Here is a 22,316-nt window from a genome sequence, read left to right as displayed (position 1 = left end):
ATTCATCAGCTGATGCTGAGAATCTGAATTTAGATGGTTCAACTTTCCCATTGGCAATCAGCTTAAAGTGGCTAAAAGTGCAAAGCTATTCAATACATGCAAGTAATAAACTTTAGAAAGACTCTATACTGTTGGTCAAGTTTGTAAATAGACTCAAAATAAAATCTCTTGAAATCGATATATATTCTTAAATGCAATATTCCAAGAAAAGTGTGTTCTTGCCATGCACTGTAAAAGAAGAATTAAGAAATAAGTTTAATCTTATTTAACTTATAACATGTAGGCTTATTCAGAAAGTCAAGGCATGGGATCCAGAGAAGTTTGGCCAGGTGGATTCAGAATTGCCTGCAGAAATCAGAGGGTCGTGGTGGAGGGAGTACATTTGGATTGGAGGGTTGTGATTAGTGGCATCCCACAAGGATCGGTTCTGGGACCTCTACTTTTCATGATTTTCATGACCTGGATGTGTGGGTTGGCAAGTTTGCAGATGACACAAAGGTTGGTGGTGGTGTGGATAGTGTTGAGGGTTGTTGAAGATTGCAGAGAGACATTGATAGGATGCAGAAGTGGGCTGAGAGGTGGCAGATGGAGTTCAACCCAGAAAAGTGTGAGGTGGTACACTTTGGAAGGACAAACTCCAAGGCAGAGTACAAAGTAAATGGCAGGATACTTGGGAGTGTGGAGGAGCAGAGAGATTCTGGGGGTACATGTCCACAGATCCCTGAAAGTCGCCTCACAGGTAGATAGGGTAGTTAAGAAAGCTTATGGAGTGTTAGCTTTCAAAAGTCGAGGGATAGAGTTTAAGAGTTGCGGGCTAATGATGCAGCTCTATAAAACTCTGGTCAGGCTATACTTGGAGTACTATGTCCAGTTCTGGTCGCCTCAGTATAGGAAGGATGTGGAAGCATTGGAAAGGGTACAGAGGAGATTTACCAGGATGCTGCCTGGTTTAGAGAGTATCGATTATGATCAGAGATTAAGGGAGCTAGGGCTTTACTCTTTGGACAGAAGGAGGATGAGAGGAGACATGATAGAGGTGTACAAGATATTAAGAGGAATAGACAGAGTGGACAGCCAATGCCTCTTCCCCAGGGCACCACTGCTCAGTATAAGAGGACATGGCTTTAAGGTAAGGGGAGGGAAGTTCAAGGGGGATATTAGAGGAAGGTTTTTCACTCAGAGAGTGGTTGGTGCGTGGAATGCACTGCCCGAGTCAGTGGTGGAGGCAGATACACCAGTGAAGTTTAAGAGACTACTAGACAGGTATATGGAGGAATTTAAGATGAAGGGTTATATGGGAGGCAGGGTTTAAGGGTTAGCACAACATTGTGGGCCGAATGGTCTGTACTGTGCTGTATTGTTCTATGTTCTATGTCGAAACTTATTTCCCCAGATCGGTCATCTATTTATTAGTTATCAGAAGACAATTTATGTGTCACTGATAAAAGCTACAACAATTTCTTTCTGAAGAGGGCTTCTTGACTATCATTGCCTGCATTACTTAAATGAAAAATGACATTTGATTTCCAGTCTCCTCTCTTTCTCTCTCTCACTCACTCTCTCTCTCTCTCGCTCCCTCTCTCTTACTCGTTCCTTCATTCCTTCTCCCTCTCCCTTTGATGTAATGTTCCCAGGAGAAGTGTAGATTGGACGCAGTGAATGGTCGCAAACTGATTTTGTCAATCTGTTTTCCAAAGTTTACTAAAATTGTATAAAATACTTTAAAAGTGGGTCATCTCAAAAATATAACATTTCATAAGAAATGGATGTAGATTGTAAAGCCAGTAAGTTGAAGAACTGATTCTGCATTCTCATCTGGAGGCAAAACTCACAAGGAATTACTTGGTCTTATTTTCCTGTTCATTTACACAAAATGGCAGTACATTTCTTGTTAGTGTTAGTCCCACTGACTATGGAACCTCTATCGATGCCCTGTAACGTCTCTCTATTATTACTTTTTGTAACTTATTTCTGCCATTCATTGCAATACATGGTATTGACTTGGTAAGAGTAAACAACTCACTTTTTTAATCACTTAGCTGGATCTGACTAAGATAAAGAGTTTAATGGCTGGGGTGAGGATTGCTTTAGGAGTTCTTCTTGAAGAGATTGAATGTGAAACTACTCTGGTGTAATGAAATGCACTCTTTATGAACAATTCTACATATAGATAGGGTAAATAATGGAAGATGACTGATTACTTACATGTTTATGGAGCATTTAAGATTTGAGTGTCAACACTGATTGAGAATATAATAAATAATTTGCAGTACATTTTCAGCAACCCTACTCAGCCCTTCAGCACCATTAGGCTACAGTGACTAGTTAGAAAATCATTAAATAGGGATTTTGTTGCTTGTTATTTTTCCCTGTGTCATCTTTGTTACCAGTTAAAAGATCAGGGTTTCTTTTAAAGAAAAGTAGCTGGCTGAATTTCTGAGTGAAGGCCATAAAGGAGAGAAAATCCTGCTGGAAAGGGCAGGGAAGGTGGATAATATGTGACAAGAGCCAGCACATAGTTCTCTTGTTGACACTTTTCAGTTGAGGTTTGACGAAATGGAAAACTAGATGTGCAGGTAGCTGGTAGAATGAGCTGTCAATATTCTTATCTGTAGTGAAATCATAAATATGTGAATATTCCTGTTTCTTAATATTTCTAGATATATCCCAAAGTGGGCTCTATTTTAACTGGAAATATAAAAAAACTTTATGACCTCATACAGTATCTTTGAGGGAATTTATGCAACACTTTTTTTCACAGCAATATTTTTATTGTTTTTTTTTAAAATCAAGAAAGCATAGTACAAAGGAGGTTTGTGCAATACATAACAAATGTACAATTCACATTTATGAAAGAGATGCACCCATCGTGCTTCGGGTGCCTCCCTGCCCCAACCTACCCCTCCCAATTCTCATCGCCAAGCTGTCATTTCATTAGCAAAAAGGGTTAAATAGAACCTTTATCCCCACAGAGCTGCATCGGTATAGAGAAGGTGTATTGTCCTAACACATACACTGTTGTATGTTTACACGTCTGAGTTTGTAGAATTTTACTGGAGAATGCTGAAAGTCAGGGAACTATGCGGAGGAAAGGAAGAAGGGATGAACCTTTAGCTTGGCTGGGAATTCTGAAAATATTGAAGGAAGGGTCCCCCACACCTTTTGGAACTTTATGTCTGAATTGAGAGTTGAATAATGGATCTTCTCAAGGTATAGACTGGACATGAGGTCCCTGAGCCACTGAGTGGGGCAGCATCCCTCCACCTGGACAAGACTGCGCACCTTGCCAAAAGAGAGACAAAAGAGAGTATGCAATATTTTGGGTGGCTGTTTTCAGCAGCACCTGTATCTGATGTTTGGAATGGTGATGACTTCAAGAAGTTTCAGAAATTAGTTGGTTCTATAGCTGACAGGGTGGAGGTGATAGTGGGATGTTGCAGTCATGTGAACCACAAGATCCTGGCACCTAAAGTCAAACGCGAGGAGGACAAAAGGCTTGGCAATGTCCTGTGGTAATTATCTTGTTTCCTGTTCATTTAATTAACAGTAGGAGAGGCTATCAAGAAATAGTTATTGAAGTTATAAATGAGAATTATGCATGAAATAAAAATGTAGATAATTTGTTTTGAAATCTTTTTGAAAAAAGAATGGAACTCAAAGTTCCTCAAATGATGAGAGAAAGTACATCCATGAATATAGAGAATCTCTCTGATGCTTGTTAGCTCTCTAAACTGATCGTGGTAGGAATCCATAAATATAGATGTTGAAACAGATACCTTGGGAGCATAATAAGATTTTAACCGATGTAAAACAATTTGATTGGAAAATTTAATCATGTTAGAATTTTTAATCTTTAAAAAATGTTCAAAATCATAGGATGTAAGGTAGATATTTCATGAACTAAAAGAGGTGAATGGGGATATTTCAAATTAGGTTTGATTTATTCACCTTGCTATTATTGATATCATTTCATTGGTGATTCGGGATTGATTATTTTAGCAGGCGTTTAATACCTTGCCATTTGCAATTAATTTAACAGTTATTTTTCTTACCTTTAACTTGTATATTGATAAACTTTTCAGTTCTGATTTATTAGTGTTTTTCTTTGAGTCCCTCACTTTAGCCCAGGAACAAAATACATTAAAAATATTACAGCTATTGCATGCTACCCAGAAATGTTTAAGAAACTACGAGCAAATATCTATTTATTCAGTATTTATTGAGATACAGTGCAGCATTTACTGAGATTCCATCCTCTGACAGAGCTGCCCAGCAACCTCACAGTTTAATCCTAGCCTAATCACTGGACAATTTACAATGACCAATTAACCCAACAACAGACTTTGGACTGTGGGAGAAAGCTGTCTTGTAGTGTTACAGATGGTGAATTCTTCGTACCCTTCTGGTCTGTCGGACTCATCTCATTATTGGCCCTGAACATATATTTTTCTCCTTTAATCTGTTTATATGATCCCTCTTGTTTCTTCTCTATAGCATCTCTTTTCCTCAATTATCCCTTTCTTTCTCTCTCCGTTTCTCCTTTCCCTTGCATCTACATCGATGATTTCATTAATATACCAGCAGACTGCTTTTGGCACTGATTTGCAACTGGAGAGCACAGCTATGTGGTTGAAATGGAACCAGCATACAATGCATCCGTTATTCTGTGTATATTTAGACAGTCAGAAGTGTTGATCTGCGTCAGTTTACTAATAAGTAATATCAACATCATATTGCATTTTTCCAAAAAGCAGTGTGATTGGTGGGATCAACTAGGATCTAAAAGAGAGATTAAAAAAAAACATTTTGATATCACTCTCCCTTGGAGTTGAAAATAGAGACGAGGGAAACAAGTTCTTGGTGAAAAAGTAGGAATTAGATTGGGGGCAGGCAGAGGATGGGTGGGAAGGTTACTGGTGTCATAAGTCCGAATGGGTTGAAGTGGCTGCAGACTACTCAGTAGCCGGCAAATCCTTGCACAATGAGTGAGAGCATTACCTTCAACTTAACGATCCCTTTGATATGTGCACAGAGATTCTCCAGACTGCGCATGCACGGCAATGATATATGCTGTCAGACCATTGAAAAGGTCATGCTGAGGTAATAAAACTCCTTTGTGGAATAATGTTGTGTCGTTGTTATTGGAGGAAGAATAAAAGGTGGAAACCTTCCCTGTTAGCTCTCACGACGGTAACATAACCAACTGTGGTAGCTCAACCACTCACCCAGAAAGCTTGTGTACTGCATTGAACTGCTGCTGCTAAGTTAACAAATTTCACGTCACGTGCCGGTGATTCTGATTCTGAAATTCAAGGATCCTCAAACCTACTCTCTTTTCTTTGACCATTTTCTCTGGTATTGTGGTGAACTACATATACCTGTCTGGATATGCCCCCCGCTGACTGCTCCTGTGGCTCCTCCCACAGACCCCTGTACAAAGGCAATTGGAGGCACTGCTCCTCCTTCAGTCTCCAGGATGTTGTGTGGTGGTCTCTTGCAGCTAACAAAAGCCTATTGTTCGCCTCCCATCTCTGAGAGTTATTGATTGTACATCAGGTATCAATCAGTTGAACCAAGCATTTGTGGATAACTGATAAAAATGAAACAGCTCACTTGCAGGGTGGGAACAAACAGGCAGATGAACTAGCTTAAAAGCCACAATGGGAGAATGAAATTCCACAAGGAGGTGGATCAAGGGACATGGTAACAGTAACATCACCCTTCCTAAATGGCTTCTTACGCAGTGCAGGATTCTCGTTATTTATTTGTACCAGATATATTTTGTTTCTGCCTCAGTCCTGATGAAGATTTCATTGAAGTAGCTGTGCATGCTATAAATTTGACTTTGGAAATATATTACCTTGTCAGAATTAGTGGATTTCAATTAGGCTAGGGGCCTAGTAAAGTTGGTGTTGAACTCTCAAGGATAAAATAAGTCAGATCTGAAATGTAGGCATGTACTTAATTATATAAAGTATATAGTTTTCTTTTCATTAGTTTGAAGTAATTGGTTCTACCAGCCCTGTGTGTTGATTTGGTAGAAATTCGGATTAGCTGCAATATAAAAGTCACAACTCACTGGCTTTGATAACAGTCAGCAACTTCTGTATGTCTCAGGCATCACCCCAATTTGAATAAAGTGAAACAATTAAAATTTCAGCAAATTATTCTCTTGTCACTTACATGTTTCATAATGGACACAATGCTGATTGAGATTTTGGTTAAGGGAAACATTTGCTCAGACATTAATTCATTCCGTTTATAACCAGGAACAGGGAAACTATTTGTACTGGCAGAACTCCAAGCATCACTGGAACAGACTCACTAATGGATTAACAAGTGAAAGCATATCATTAAAATGAAATTTATCTTATTGTGCAGTCACTCTGCCATTTACATCATGATCACTGAATCACCAGCCATTTTTTTCTTTCTCATCAATTAAGTTTTTAGTTATTATTTGTTCTCTTTTAACATTGGTTGCTTTCATCATATTAGACAAAATCATTCTCCATAGTATTATTTTTCTTACTAATTAAATTCCTGTAAACAAAATTACTTCAGATACAGTTACTACGATAATCTTGAACCCATTTAATTATATGATATAACTCATGCCAACTGGTCAAGTTCACTGCCTGTGTTTAGAATCCCTCAGGGAAACTGATATTATGGAACTTGAGGGCATGTATGGGAGAGAAAATTCACAAAGTTGAGAATTGAAAATACACGTGGACTGAGATGTTAACTGTCCTGTGCTATCATCAGTGGGATCATCAGTTGATCTGCCACCTGTCCTCAGGAGTTTCGGCCCGCTTATGATCAAGACTCCCTCGAGGTGGTGGGCCAGCAGTGCTAAAGCACCACCTCCCACTGAAGAGCTTAACAACTTGGCATCTGTCTCTATCTGAGTTGTTGGTCGCTTCCATCCAACACAGAGTCTACTCTTCAGGTATCTACGCAGCTACTGAAGAGTTTACAAAAGATGGATACACTGTCCGACTATCTGCCCCTCTGGACATACTTAGTCCACACCCATGATGATCCTGTCTCTGCTGCCTCAGCTACAACCTTACTGGTTGACTTGATCTCTCTTCTAGTGAAGCCAAGGTCACGCAGCCACGTCTGGAAAGTGAACGCAATAAAGCCACGGCAATCTACTTCGAATGGATAGCATGAGACCTTCCACCCTCTGTCTCTGCACTCTGATCTTAATTCTACATACTTGGTTAATTTGTGCTCATGGGCTTCATCGATGTTGTCTTCCCAGGGGACCGTGAGTTCACCAATAGCCACTTCTCTGCTGGTGTCAGACCAGATGTTTATATCTGGAAGCAATGTGGTGAAAACTATTTGCTCTGGGAAACTGCCTTTCCCATCCAGGTCAGCCTTGACATACCAATCATTGGCTGAAGAAAGTATGCTTGATCGTGGGCCTGCGCTGTACACCCTTGACTTAGAGCCTTCTTTCACAAATGATATGCGATGTTCTGTGCAGCATGGGGCATGCGATAAGTTGTGCTGCAGTACTCTCTGCTCAACCGCTTCCGTTACAACTTTGAGAACGTTGTTATGTCTCCAAGTGTACATGCTGCTGGAAAGATTGACTCTGCATGCACTCACAATATGCTGAAGTGTTCCCTTCTCACCACAAGCAACACACCTGTCTCTTATGTGTAAATAAAAGTAACATGTTCATAGTTCTTTCTCTTTGAGTTTGATTTAGAATCAGCCTTAGTTATAGTTACTGTTGAATCAGATAGGTGGGGGCATGAGCAGCTGCAACAAATTTTGGTAAGAGGTTGAATAGAGAAAATTAGAAAATGTGAGAGCTTCATTTAAACGGAGAGAGACATGGAAGATCTAAATAAAAGGTTGTCCAGAGATGCTGCCTGACCTGCCGAGTTCCTCCAGCATTCTGTGTGTCTTAGTCACCTGAGATGAATGCTTTTGCAAGTTTAGCAGAGATGTTGATGACTGAAAATAATTAGGACAAAAGTAAAGATGGCTAGTTGTTAAACACTTGTTTGTCCTTAATGATACTGAGGCAACGACAAGATAGAACCCATGGCACACATCCGTGGGAGAGTGTTCAAACCTTCCACATCAAGATGCACTCTGCATCTTAATAAAATAATACCATTTCCATTATATTTTTCAGTCTCTAATTCATTCATAGTGTAGAGAGCTGCTCAAGGACAAGGAAGAACCCACAATGAGCAATAGTTCACAAGTCAGGATTTACTTGTCTTTCGATTGTCCTTCCATGGTTCCAAGAGCAATCAACAAAGGCGTTTACCTTAGTATTGGAGGAGATGCCATTCACTGATTCCAGCAGTCCTAGAGCTCATTAGGAAATCTAACATATGGTGATTTTTCTTGGTAGATTCCAATGAAGAGAGGCTGAGCAGAAGAGGACAGGGATGTTGGTACATCAGTTGGCAATCTTGACTCGTGTCCAATATGTTGAAAAAGACTTATAACTGAAAATAAAATCAGCAAGGTAAGAATGTGAAAATGTTGTATTTGCATATTACTGAAAAATGTTAAACAACATTACAGATATATCCCTTACTTTCAAAGTAAAGTATCTATTGTACACCGTCAGGGCAGATTATGGACAACCAAAGCTCAAGGCTCTACAGCAATGATATATGTTAGAATGATGTGCCTTAAGGGACAATAGCAAGAGTATTATGAACTAGTAAGAAGTTTAACAACAATGTTAAAAAAGATAATAGAACCTCAATCAATTACACACAACTAAGAAACAACCATGACTACGGTTCTTGTGTCTGGTAGTTACACTGAAAGTGGAATGATGTGCAAGCTCTGTCTGTAAGGAGCCGGTATACTCAGCAATGCAGTATTACAGAGTTAGAATTTTCCTTTGTTCCTCTGGAACAAGGTCTGGGAAATGGCAGACTTAGTTGCAGAATATAGTTGCTAGATTGTTTTTGTGCAGGCACCAGAGCTACACAGTGTGTTCTTCTCTACTTTGTGCAGATTTTGTTTATTATAATCCTAAACTCTCTGGATTCCTCTCAGTTCATCTGTCGTCTCCTGCTTGCAGTCTAGCCCTCTATTCTTCCAGCTCTCAATTCATTAGGCATACTGTGGCCCTTCCCCATCGGTTCCGACCGGCATGTCTGCCCTCTGTATTGGAAGTGAAGCCTCCCTTTAACTCAGGACATCAAACCAGTACTTTCCTTGCTCAATGGAAGCCACAAAAGCTGAATTATGAGCAAACTGAAATTATCTGAAATAAAAAGGAAATCTGAAATAATTATCGAAAATGTTGGGGGGGGGGAGAGAGAGCCTTTGGTATGTTGATTACTGGGTGAACAAGTAGACCTTGTGGCACGGCAAGTCTGTGTCTTTATTGATGACTTGCTGCCTGCTTGAGGGTGCAGATGCTTCTTTTGCTGGTGGGGGGGGGGGTTTGTTGCTTTGCTGCTGCTTATGCATGGCAGTGGGAGCTGGGAGGGTGGTTTGCGGTTCTAACATTTAACTGTCATTCATTCTCTGGGGCACTCCTCTGTTTTCGTGGATGGCTGTGAAGAAAAAGAATTTCTGGATGTATATTGTATACATTTCTCTGACATTAAGTGTACCTGTTGAAACACTGAACAGGTTTAGCAGAATCTGTGGAAGGAGAAACAGTTAATATTTGAAGTCAGAGACCATTCCTCAAAATGTTGACTGAGGGATAAAAGGCATAATTAAAGGTGTGGAGAAGGCAGCAGGAGGGATGGATGGGACACAGGGAGTATCTGTGATTGGGTGATGTCCAGTTATTGATATTGCTTTTTCGTCTGTGCTGTGTGCTGCCAGTAGCAGGGCCGTGGGACATGGTCAGCATATCAGGCTCCTCTAATGACACGAGGAAAACTGAGCCAATGCCACAGCTGGATGACTCAGAGCGGAAATGGCCAGTTCTGATACAGACAGAGAAAGTGAGTTACCCAAGGTTGGAGAGTTTAATACTGAGCTGAGAAGACTGAAATATGCCCCAGATGAAGAGATGTTTTTCCTCACACTTGCGCTGGACCTTGTAGCAGTGCAGGAGGTGACGGAGAGAAAGGTTAGAGTGGGAGTGGAGGGGAGGATTGAAGTGGCTTTCTTTGGACTCTCATTGCTCTTTGGATTATGCTTACCCTGTTGATATTTTCTGGGACTTGCAGCCTTGTTGCACATTGCAGCCAAAACCTCCTGATTCCTCAGAACTGTAGTGGGAACTCCTTTCCACGGTGTAGATTGGGACAGCAAGGAATTCCGGAATGATGACCAGGTGAACAGCAAGTGCACACAGCACACCGTCAAGTTTATTGTCACCAGCCTGTACACATATACAATCAAACAAACAACATTCCTCTGGACTACAGTGCACCCACTATGCATATATCACACCCAGCGCATAAAACAAAACACTACCACAAGTAGATTAACAAAATGTAATTCAACATGCACTTGAGGCAGACAGCGCAGGTAAGCAGTGAACACTGCAGCAGGTAGCTCACTTTCCTCGTGATGAGACCTCAGTGGTGACAGGGGTAAAAAGCTGTTGCCCTGTTTTTCTGCCCTAAACCTGATGCTCCTGTACCTCCTTCCTGACGGTAGTGGGTCAGAGAGAGGTGGCAGGGATCCTCAACAATGCTTCAGGCCCCTCGTCTGCAACGCTCCTGGTAAATGTCACAAATGGGGTGGGGGAGAGCCCAGTGGTTCTCTCAAAGGGTTTTTACTGTCCTCTGTAGGGTCTCATTCCTTAAAGCTTCTGTTACCATGCAAGGTGCAGTCAGACAGGACACTCTCAATGGTGCTCCTGTAGAAAGATTTTAGAATGGGGGCAGGGAGCCTTGCACCCCTCATTCTCGTCAGAAAGTGGAGATGCCTTCTTTACTAACGAGAAGGTGTTGTGGGCCCAGGTTAGCTCATCTATCATGTGCACACCAAGGAACTTCGTGATCTTCACTGTCTCCATTGCAGAGCCATTGATGAGCAATGGAGAGTGGTCAGCCTCCGCCTTCCTGAGGGCCAGAATCATGTTGGAACTCAGGTTGTTCTCTCAAGATTTGACAAGCCTCTCTACCTCCTGCCTGTATGCCAACTCACTGTTGCCGAGGAGGCCAGCTACTGCATCTTCAGAGAACTTGATGATGTGGTTTGAGCTGGTTCTGGCACTGCAGTTGTTAGACAGCAGTGGGCTGAGCAGACAGCCCGGGGGTGTGGGTTTGGGGGTGGTGGTGCTCAGCATGATGAAACCTGAGATGTTACTGCTAACTCAGACCGACACGGGTCTTTCCATTAAGAAGTCACAGAGAGGAGAGTTGACTCAACTGGTGGGTAAACTGGAAAACTGGAAACTGCAAACTGGAAAAGTCCAACATAGCTGGAAGATGGGATTTTATACGATCCGCTGTCAGCTGCTCAAAGCACTTCATGACTCAGTGTCACTGGGCAGCTAATTATTTAGGCCAGTTACCGCCACTGTCCTGGGCACCAGAACGGCGGTGGCTGTCTTGAAGCCGTAGGGACAGTGGACTTTGGCAAACAGACGTTAAAAACTTCCATTAAACCTCATGTTAGTTGGGCCCCACAATCCCTCAGCACCTGACCAGTATTACCCCAGCTGGATTCTTAGATTCAATGATTCAATCTTATATTATAATTCTGTTTGCTTTTCTAATATATATTTACTATAAAAAAAACTTAAGGTCTCTTGATGTTATTCTGAGTGACTTGCTTTCAGTTGTTATTCCTAATAGTTGATTGAGCTTCTACGGATATATGTGTGTGGAATATCCAGTTAGTGTGGGTAATATCACACATCTTATCAGCCAACATTTTCACTGATGCATAAAACTACTGCATAAGATTGTCAGGATCAATATTCTAAGAGTTTTAAAATAGCAGATTATAAATATCCTAATATGATCATTGACTTTTTGCTGTGTCTTTTCAACTGAGCGACTGCAAGGGATTCTTGTCTTTTAAAAACAGGATGCATTGATCATCTCAGTGGGAACGCCTGCCTTTGCTTCATGGGACGAATGGGTGAGCAAATGAGAAAGGCCATGGTAGATATGTGCAGGATTAATGCATAACAAGAATCTTCTGGCAGTGCATCCGATCCGATGTGAGGAGCCCTGCCTGCTGCTACTTCTGGTGATGATGCAGGGTTCTGACCTGAAACACGGACCATTCCTCGGGTTCCAAGGTGCTGCCTGACCGCTGAGTCCCCACTGTGTTTCGCAATGGAATTCTGGATAAGAATTCTTGAGGCCACTTGAGGGATAAGCATAGCGCTGGAAAGAGACTAAAGGGTCTATTGAAGGAACCCAGCAGGTCAGGCAGCATCGATGGAAATAAATAAATGGTCATTGTTTTGGGCGGAGACCCTTCATCAGGCCTGGAAATGGAAGGGGGAAGAAGCCTGAATAAGAAGGTGGTGGAAGGGGAAAGGAATACAAGCTAGAAGGTGATAGGTGAAGCCAGGTGGGTGGGGGGAGTGAGGATGAAGTAAGAAGCTGAGAGGTGATAGGTGAAAAAGGCAAAGGGCTGTAGAAGAAGGAATCTGATAGGAGAGGAGAGCGAACCATTGGTGAAAATGGTGGGGTACCAGGACGAGGCGATAGGCAGGTGAGAAGATGAGTTAAGTGGTGAATAGAAGAAGAGGGAAGAGGGAGGGGGAAATACTATTGGAAGTTGGAGGAATGCCATCAGATTGGAGGCTACCTAGACAGAATAGGAGGTGCTGCTCCTCCAACCTGAGACTGCCTTGTCATGGCAATACAGCAGGCTGTGGACCAACATGTTGGAATGGGAATGGGGATTGGAATCAAAATGGTTGGTCACCAGGAAATCTGCTTTTTGTGGATGGAGTGAAGGTGCTAGACAAAGCGATACCCCAATTTACATTGGGTCTCAGCAATGTAAAGGAGGCCACATTGGGATGACTGGATACAGTAGATGACCACATGAAGTTTTGCCTCACCTGAAAGCACAGTTTGAGGCCTTGAGTGGAGGTAAGGGGGCATGTGTTGCGCTTGTTCTACTTGTAGGGATAAGTGAATGAGGGAGATTAGTGTGGTGGGACAAGTGGACAAAGGAATCACAGAGGGCACAATCCCTGTGGGAAGTGGAGAGTGGGGGAGGGAGGTAAAATGTGTTCGTATTGGTATTGCGTTGGGTTGAAAAATGGCAATGTAAACTATTAAAGTGGGATGAGAATGAGATGAATTAAGAAAAGAGTGACAGTGTCAGAATGAGCTGGTTGCAGAAATGATGGAATAACAGCAGGAGCTAAGAGGGAAGCTGAGGAAGATTGCTTTTATAATCAGTGGGAGTGATGTGTGCCAGAATCAAATGGAAGAATTCAAAAGCCAAATATCACAGGTGCTGGAAATATGATATGAAATGAAAGACTGTAGAAAGAGAAAACGACATAGATTTTGAATCAGTGCTGGGTAAGGATAGAGATCAAGTTTTAAACTGTAGAGAAAGTGGGGGGGGCATTCAGTGCTGGACAGAAGGCTAGAGAGATAGCACTGACACAAAGGGTGATATGCAGGATGAAGGAGGGGTGTAAGAGGGTTCATGAATGTCAAAAAGGTATTGAAGATGAGAAATGCACAATAATTGATGGTATTAATCAGGTGATTTTGGGGAATGTTAAGTAAGAAGGCTGGAGTTGAGCCTATCTTATTTGAAGTCAATATTGAGTTCAGAAGGCTTGCAATGTGTTAAGACTAAAGATGAGGTGCTGCTCCTTAAGCTCACATTGAGCTTCATTGGAATATTGTAGGACAGAGGTTAGAGTGAGAGTGGGATAGCGAATTAACGTGCTGGACAACTGGAGACCAAAGTCACTCTTGAAGATCAAGCAGAGAAATCCTGCACTGGGTACCTAATCTACATTCAGTTTGTTAATTACTGAGAACAAGTACTGTATATTGCTTCCTCATTTGGAAGAGATAAAAGGGCAGGTTTGATACCTCTTGAGATTGTATCGGAAAGATGAAATGGAAAGAAAGTGAGTGTTGCTAGTCACGGAGGAGTGAGCCAGAGAGCCCGAGATGGAATGGTCCTTTCAGAATGCTGACAGGGAAGTGACAGACCTGTCTGGGTGCTGGTGTCATGTTGGAGGTGTCAGAAATTGTGAGGGGTGGGAGATGAGATCTATTAAATGTGGAGGCCTGATGTGAAAGATCATTGTTTTGGGCAGGGGGGGGAGATGGAATAGACCCTGAGAGCTTGTTAATGGGCCATAGAGTACACATCCCCACACCCATAAGAGGAATGGCCTATCCGAGGACAATGAGAGAGCACAAAAAAGGTATGCTGTACATTGTTGTTGCTTGAGACTTTGTGTGATTACAATGCCGATGCAAACTTGCGTAAGAGAAATATTAACTTTCCTCATGGTACATTTAGTAGGAGTAGCGAATGCTGTTTCCTTGAATAATGTAAATCTGAAAAAGAGTGAGAGAACAAGTGCTTTAATAGAAAGTGTTTAGGAACATAGAACGTTACAGGGATTAGCTGATGGGAAGGGAAGAATGAACAAATGAAGCAGAGGAAGACTGAAGTCTAAGGAGAGAGATGAGAGGAATTGTGTCCATTCCAGGTGTAAAGCGCTGCCACAGACATGGGAGACCTGTAACTGTGCTGTAAAGTTTGATGGGTATGATACATTTAATATCAAACCTTATGATCTGGAAAGGCACTTAAAGAACAAGATAAAGTTTCATGCTATGGACAAGTGCCATAATTCCCGAAGGAAGCATTCATATAACAGAAGAGGTTTACCTGGCACAACTGGTTCCACGTGTGAAGATTATTGTCTGTTTTATACTGTGAGATATTGTACATTATCGGACTATACTGACAAGGTTCTCTGGAATGTTATTCCCAACAGAGACTAGAGGCAATCGTGTCCAGATTAAACATTATGAAGGGACAGTATTCATCCACACTCAGCTCATTTCCCCAATAATCAGAACATAAGGCTTGTTACTTGAAACTTGGATGAAGGGTCTTGATTCTAAATGCCAGCTGTCCATTTCCCTCTATAGGTGCTGCCTGATTTGCCGAGTTCCTCTGGCTCCTTTGCGTGTTGCTCAAAATTTACAGTGCCTGCAGTTTCTTCTTCCTCTCTTGTTTAACAAGATGTATGATGTGTCACTGCATCTCAGCTTGACCTCATATCATTTGCACCTCACAGTGTGGTGTCGGAAAGACCACCATAGGGTTGTGCAAATTGAAGGGTGGATTGGTAATTAATTTAAAACTTGGGCCCCTGTATCATCTCCAAACTTGCAATATCATCCATGAAGCAGTCAAAGTTCGTCCAAATTAGCGGCAAGATGTTCTTCAGTTTTGTCAGATTTCAATATAGTAATAATTCAGTGATGAAATCTCCATTTATTGTACCCAGAGTTGTCATTATGTTTGACTTATGGAGGGTAAGTTGTGATTAGCATTCCATATAATTTTGACATAGTGCTCCACCCTCCCATATTTATTGTGGTAGCATTTGTGTCTTTTCCTGGGTTGAGGCACAAGAATCTCATCTGACATCGCAGTTCAGTACTGTACAGTATTGATTTTGGTTAATGTGTTAAATCATTAAACCCTGTCTGTAATCTTAAGTGGATATAAGTGACCTAGACTTATAGAAGGATGCAGTACAGTAGCTTTCAGCCTATTGAATCCATGTCGATCATCAAACTCCCATTTACACCAAACCTACATTAATCTCCCCATATTCTCATCAGCTTCCCTCCAGACATTCTCCTAACACAGGGTGCAGGGCCAGTTAACCTCCTAACCCTCATTTCTTTGAGCGTGGGAGAAAACTGAAGCACCCAAGGGAAACCCATATCGTCACAGAGAAGATGTGCAGAATGGGTGCTGTGAGGCCGTGACTTTATTCACTGTTTTACTGTGTCATCCAAACTGGAATGGGTATATATATTTCGAGGAAGAGCACGGGATTTAACCCCGGCCCCTGGCCAGCATTTATCCCCAGATAACCATCAGTAAAAAAAATCAATCTTCAGATCATGATTGCATTACTGTTTGTGCAAGCTTGCACTTTGCAAGTTGGCTGTGGTGTTTCCCCACATCACAGCAGTGGCTGCATTTCAAAGGGACTTCACTGGTACTCCCTTTTATAAATGCAAATCCTTTTAAATTCATACTGGATGTGGAGAAGATGGCAGTAGTGAATGAACAAGCATTTCAGCAGACATTGCTCTTCATTCAGCTGACTGTCACTTAAATACTCAAATATTCCAAAGAATATCTTAAAAACTTAGAATATAACTTTTCTGAAAATCCGTTTGTTGGTAAGAATTGCTTTGATCACTAATAGAAATCCATTTTCAGAACTTTCCTCTGTTGTCTATTTAAAGGAGGATAATAAATGATTTCTTTCAGAATAGATTTACAATTTCACCTGAAGTACTGTTGCTATGTTCCTTGCATGATGACGAGAGAAATGCTTAACCTCAGCCAATGCATTTTCAGCACCTTTCACCATTAGTAAACACATTTTCCAAATGTAATTGAGTGTAGCTCTACAGCCACTGGAATGCCTAATGACATTTAATGATATTTTATAAAACAAATAAAGCCCTATCTAATCTATAATGTTTCATGGTGTTTTGCATGCAGATGAAGGTCACCTAGTTTCCTTGGTATTTGTGCTCAGTGTTCTAATGAGCCTTATAGTTTGCAGAGATTTCCATTTTAATCCGGCAGTGCAAGAATTGCTGATTTTAGACACTCTGGTTAATGGGGAACGTCAGCAACTGGCTTACAAAGTCATTAGGCAGGTGGGGAGAAAGACCAAAGAGTGAAGTGCAGGCAACCATCTTTCCTTTGTATATACCGGGAACTGGCTAAACCATATCAATGCAATCAGGAGCCAGCTTGCCCTCTCCTCAAGTGTGGCTCTTGTAGAACACTGATGAGGTTATGTCCAGGAGGGATTGAAAGTAATCCAACACTGGCCACGTAGACTCTGAGTTTGCTGTGTCTTTCTCAGGTTTGACCAGTCGTGATAAGCTGGCGCTAATTGGAAGGAGAGTCAATTGATGACATAAGAGGCAGCACTACATGGGGCTGCAGCAGTTTTGCGATTTGTAATCTCCAATACTTCACTGCTAAATGCAGTTCAGTTATAACCATATAGCCATATAACAATCACAGCACGGAAACAGGCCATCTCGGCCCTCCTAGTCCATGCCGAACTCTTAATCTCACCTAGTCCCACCTACCCGCACTCAGCCCATAACCCTCCACTCCTTTCCTGTCCATATACCTATCCAATTTTACCTTAAATGACACAACTGAACTGGCCTCTACTACTTCTACAGGAAGCTCATTCCACACAGCTATCACTCTCTGAGTAAAGGAAAACCCCCTTGTGTCTCCCTTAAACTTCTGCCCCCTAACTCTCAAATCATGTCCTCTTGTTTGAATCTCCCCTACTCTCAATGGAAACAGCCTATTCACGTCAACTCTATCTATCCCTCTCAAAATTTTAAATACCTCGATCAAATCCCCCCTCAACCTTCTACGCTCCAATGAATAGAGACCTAACTTGTTCAACCTTTCTCTGTAACTTAAGTGCTGAAACCCAGGTAACATCCTAGTAAATCGTCTCTGCACTCTCTCTAATTTATTGATATCTTTCCTATAATTCGGTGACCAGAACTGCACACAATATTCTAAATTTGGCCTTACCAATGCCTTGTACAATTTTAACATTACGTTCCAACTTCTGTACTCAATCCTTTGATTTATAAAGGCCAGCGTTCCAATAGCCTTCTTCACCACCCTATCTACATGAGACTCCACCTTCAGGGAACTATGCACTATTATTCCTAGATCTCTCTGTTCCTCTGCATTCCTCAATGCCCTACCATTTACCCTGTATGTTCTATTTGGATTATTCCTGCCAAAATGTAGAACCTCACACTTCTCAGCATTAAACTCCATCTGCCAACGTTCAGCTCATTCTTCTAACTGGCATAAATCTCCCTGCAAGCTTTGAAAACCCACCTCATTATCCAGAATACCTCCTACCTTAGTATCATCGGCATACTTACTAATCCAATTTACCACCCCATCATCCAGATCATTTATGTATATTACAAACAACATTGGGCCCAAAACAGATCCCTGAGGCACCCCGCTAGTCACCGGCCTCCATCCCGATAAACAATTATCCACCACTACTCTCTGGCATCTCCCATCTAGCCACTGTTGAATCCATTTTATTACTCCAGCATTAATACCTAATGACTGAACCTTCTTAACTAACCTTCCATGTAGATCTTTGTCAAAGGCTTTGGTGAAGTCTTTGCTATAGTAATAAGCAAGTTGGTCTGTCTCATTGTAGTAATCTGGAAATCTGACCAAGTTTTAATAATTTTAAGGCATTTTCATAGTTATTTTTTATTATGTTATTATGTTTTATATCCAATACACCGTGCTTGGGAAATGATAATAACTCTATGGAACATTTCTTCTCTGCTGACATGAACTCGGCCTTTTCTTGATTTTTGTGCACACCTCACTGGGAATCATCCACTTCCCCAGCTGGACTGAAGCTATTTCTCTGTCAAGGAACAATCTAAACCTCTTCATCTTGAACCTAAAAGAGTGTGCAACTCTTTTCAATAAAAAGTAATGACTAGTTCTGTTATGTGTGTGTGTGTGTATGTATATATCTATATCTTAAATCTTTTTAAGAAATTCTCTTCTCCCTTTATTAGCTTTGCACAGTAATTTGGGTAACTGAGAGATTGCATATGCGACTTTTAGACCTGTATCTTTTGTAACTCAATCACCCATTCATTCCTACTTGTCCTGTACTTGTACTACATGTCCTGCTGAAGGATCTCGGCCTGAAACATTGACTGCACTCTTTTCCATTGTTGTTGCCTGGCCTGCTGCGTTCCTCCAGCATTTTGTGTGTGTTGCCCGGATTTCCAGCATCTGCAGATCTTCTCCTGTTTTCTATTCCTTACTTTCTCCTTTTCTAGGGGAAAAACTAGTAGGATGAAGCCTGGTTGCTTTCAGCTACGGCCTGACTTTGGGTGGCAGGTGTGCGATCTTGTTTTGTATGGTGGGACTGCACCCACGTTATCCTGGACATGATGTGTTGATGTGGGGTGGCACTGTAGCACAGCTAGAGGAGCTGCTGCCTTGTAGATCCAGGAGCCAGATTCGATCCTGGCCTCTGCTACCATCTATGTGAAGCTTGCATCTTCTCCAGGCGCCCTGCTTTCCTCCCGCATCTCAGAACCATGCAGCAGGTTTGTTGGTAGCTAAAAGATGTCCCTGGCGTGTAGGTGAGCAGTAGAATCTGGGGAGTCGATGGGAATGGGGAGCGTATAGGTTACAAGGAACATTAGTAGTGATTGCAATTACTCTGTGATTGCCTGGAATGACTTCCTTATATTTTGTAAAGAATATGCTGCATGCATTATAAAAGTTATAACATTAGCGTGAGAATCTACTGGCATCGCATAACCCATGACTGACACTTGGACGTTCACAATGAGAAGCTGAATGCCGCTGCTTAGTTCTCACAAATTCTTAACTTGTCTGCTTTCTCTTTGTGTTTCCCCTCTCTGTTAGGATGAAATTCTGTGCAAGATCGATGCTCCTCCCACACTGGCTGTTGCTGGTCTCTGCACTAATGCTTTGCTGTAGATCTTTGACAGCTTCAAGTCACCACCCCCGGGGCCACTCAGGTAAGGATTCCTGCAGACAGAAGACTGCATGTTATCAGATATCTGAGAAGACCCTTACTCTGTATTAACTGTTCTGTGTGCTCACTGGCCTGGTAGATGTTATCTTCTCAGTGAAAGCAATCCACCTCTTTTTCCTCGTTATATTGATTTTAACCTTTATACCTTTAATGTGATGCATTCTTGATTGAGAGAACCAGAAACATCGATTGGGTGTTCAATTCCCACCACGGTCTGTAAGCAGTTTATATGTTCTCCCAGGTGACTGTGTGGGATTTCTCCCACATTCTAATAATGTACGTTTGAGCTAGTGAGTTGTGGGCACGCTATGTCGGGCTGCAGGTGTGGCAGACTTCCCCCAGCACAATCCTCACTGATTTGATTTGACGCTAGTGATGTATCTCACTGTGTGTTTCCATGTTTCGATGCACAAATAAAGTTAGCCTTTAAAAAGATGAGGTAATTGGAGGTGAGATTATGGAGGCTGAAAAACAGTTGGAAGTTAAAAAGAGTTTAATTGTGGTATTTAACTCACACCAGGTTCAGCATTTAAAGCTACCTGTGTCATAAAGGTGAAGAGAAAAAAGGATATACAGTCGACCCTTCTAATTCGCGGCGGATTGGTTCCGATCCCCCGCCAATACCAAAAAATGCGGATGCTCAAGCCCCTTATTTAACCTGTCTCTGTGCGGTGAACTTTAGGACCCAGCGGAACCCCAGACTTTATTTAACCTGTCTCAGTGTGGTGGATATTAGGACCCAGCTCAGTCTGAATCCTCAGTGTTTCTGTTCAGGAAAATAATCACGATCGCGATTGAAAATGAGGTGGAAGTAATAAAGCGATCGGAAAGAGTTGAAACGCCATCAGTCATTGGAAAAGCGTTAGACTACAGTCGGTCAACGATCAGAACAATTTTAATGGAGCATGTGAAAGGCCCTGCCCGATGAAAGCTACAGTTATTACTAAGCAACACAGTGGTTTAATTATTGAAATATGTATGTTTCTTAAGTGTTTTATATGTATAGAAAGGTAAAATATGTACCATATACTAAGGAAAACGTTTGACTAACTGATGCTAAATAATACCGGATGTACCTGTTCTGACTAAAAGATGGACTCAGGAATGGAACTCATTCATAGCCTGGGGACTGCCTGTACTTTAAAGTCATTTCTAGATTACTTATAATACCTAATACAATGTAAATGGTATGTAAATAGTTGTTATACTGTATTGTTTAGGGAATAATGACAAGAGAAAAAGTCTGTACGTGCTCAAACAACGAGTGCTGGAGAGAGAACTTCTGGGTTTTCCCGGTCCGTGGTTGGTTGAATCTGCGCATGCGGAATCCGCGGATAAGGAGGGCTGACTGTACATACTGGAAGGAAAGAACCCAAAGAGCATCTTGTTCTGTGGGTCCCTTGTTTCCCCATTCTACAACCATCAGTATTCGGGTTATTCATGTTGCATGGAAGTCAATGTTCAATATAATGTGATTTTCATAAATAAGGAGAGTAAAACAAATATGAAGAGTTAATTAAACTAATTGGTTAACTTAATATATATTAATACAGTCATTTACATCATCTTTTTATATTTCATTTACTTCTTAAACTGTCTCAAGTTTAGCAAATAAACTAATAGGTAAACTTCAAATGCCAGGTGCTGTGAATGTACAGCTAGAAGTGGTGAAAGAGGACAGAAATAACTCAGACAGCTCAATTGTCTTGTCACAAGTTTGAGGTGGGAAGTCTCCACATCCTGGTTATTTACAAAAGGCTCATATACCAAAAGCACACTTCTCCACTTGTGCAGAGTTGTCCTGATTTGTGACTGAGCTGATGCAGCTGAACTATGTAGCCAGTCAATTTTCTTCTAACGAATAGCAGAGCTGATAGGACGGGTTGAGCCTCTTCAATGAACCAGGAGTTGGCCTGTGTTTCTTCTCAATGACCAATGGCTAATAACACAAAACTCTTCTTAAAATAGTAGTCCACAGCTCAAAGCGCCCCCCCAAGCAGAAAATCACACTGGCCTTTTGTTAAAGAAAATGTTCTTTAGAATTGATAATTTCTGCTTTTGTTGTTAAAAAGTCGACAGTGAATAATTCATGAGGTAACATCAGATCTAGAACTCAGTGAAGAATTAGAAATGTGAAAGCTCCTATTACCCCTGTTTTGTGTGAAAAAATAGCTCATTTAAAATGTGTCAATGCAGAACCAATGCTCGTCATAACTAATTGATTTGTCTTTACATGAGGTAAAAAATATCTGCACTTAAAGGGTTAGATACTCTCGTAAAAGTGGCCTAATTTATCCTTGCTCATTAAGCCCAGTAATGTTCCATGCAATAATTTAAGATGTTGCTTAAAATAATTCTGCTCATTTCTTACTGTTGCATGACCTTATCCTTTTGAATTTACTGTTGAACTTCTAAATTTAGGCTTGTTAGAAAGGTGTTGGGGAAAAAAATGAATTTGCAGTGAATCAACTAATCCAGGAGAGGGCACTGTAACATTACAAGTGCATAGCAACAGCATTACTCACAGACA

General features: G+C 41.4%; 1 protein-coding gene across 1 annotated transcript in view; it reads left to right on the top strand.

The window, feature by feature from the left end:
- The window catches only part of tafa4b (TAFA chemokine like family member 4b), a 312,792-nt gene that overhangs the window by 10,298 nt on the left and 280,178 nt on the right, over window positions 1–22,316 (top strand). The window contains exons 2-3 of the mRNA XM_059944865.1: window positions 8,387–8,503; window positions 19,654–19,769. Coding sequence (XP_059800848.1) covers window positions 19,655–19,769 — 115 coding nt within the window. The 5' untranslated portion in view covers window positions 8,387–8,503; window position 19,654. The remainder of the gene's footprint in view (window positions 1–8,386; window positions 8,504–19,653; window positions 19,770–22,316) is intronic.

This window comes from Hypanus sabinus, chromosome 19, assembly GCF_030144855.1.
Source record: "Hypanus sabinus isolate sHypSab1 chromosome 19, sHypSab1.hap1, whole genome shotgun sequence".
Classification (NCBI taxonomy): domain Eukaryota; kingdom Metazoa; phylum Chordata; class Chondrichthyes; order Myliobatiformes; family Dasyatidae; genus Hypanus; species Hypanus sabinus.
The sequence above is the reverse complement of the archived record's forward strand: the minus strand, read 5'-3'. Positions and strand labels throughout refer to the sequence as shown.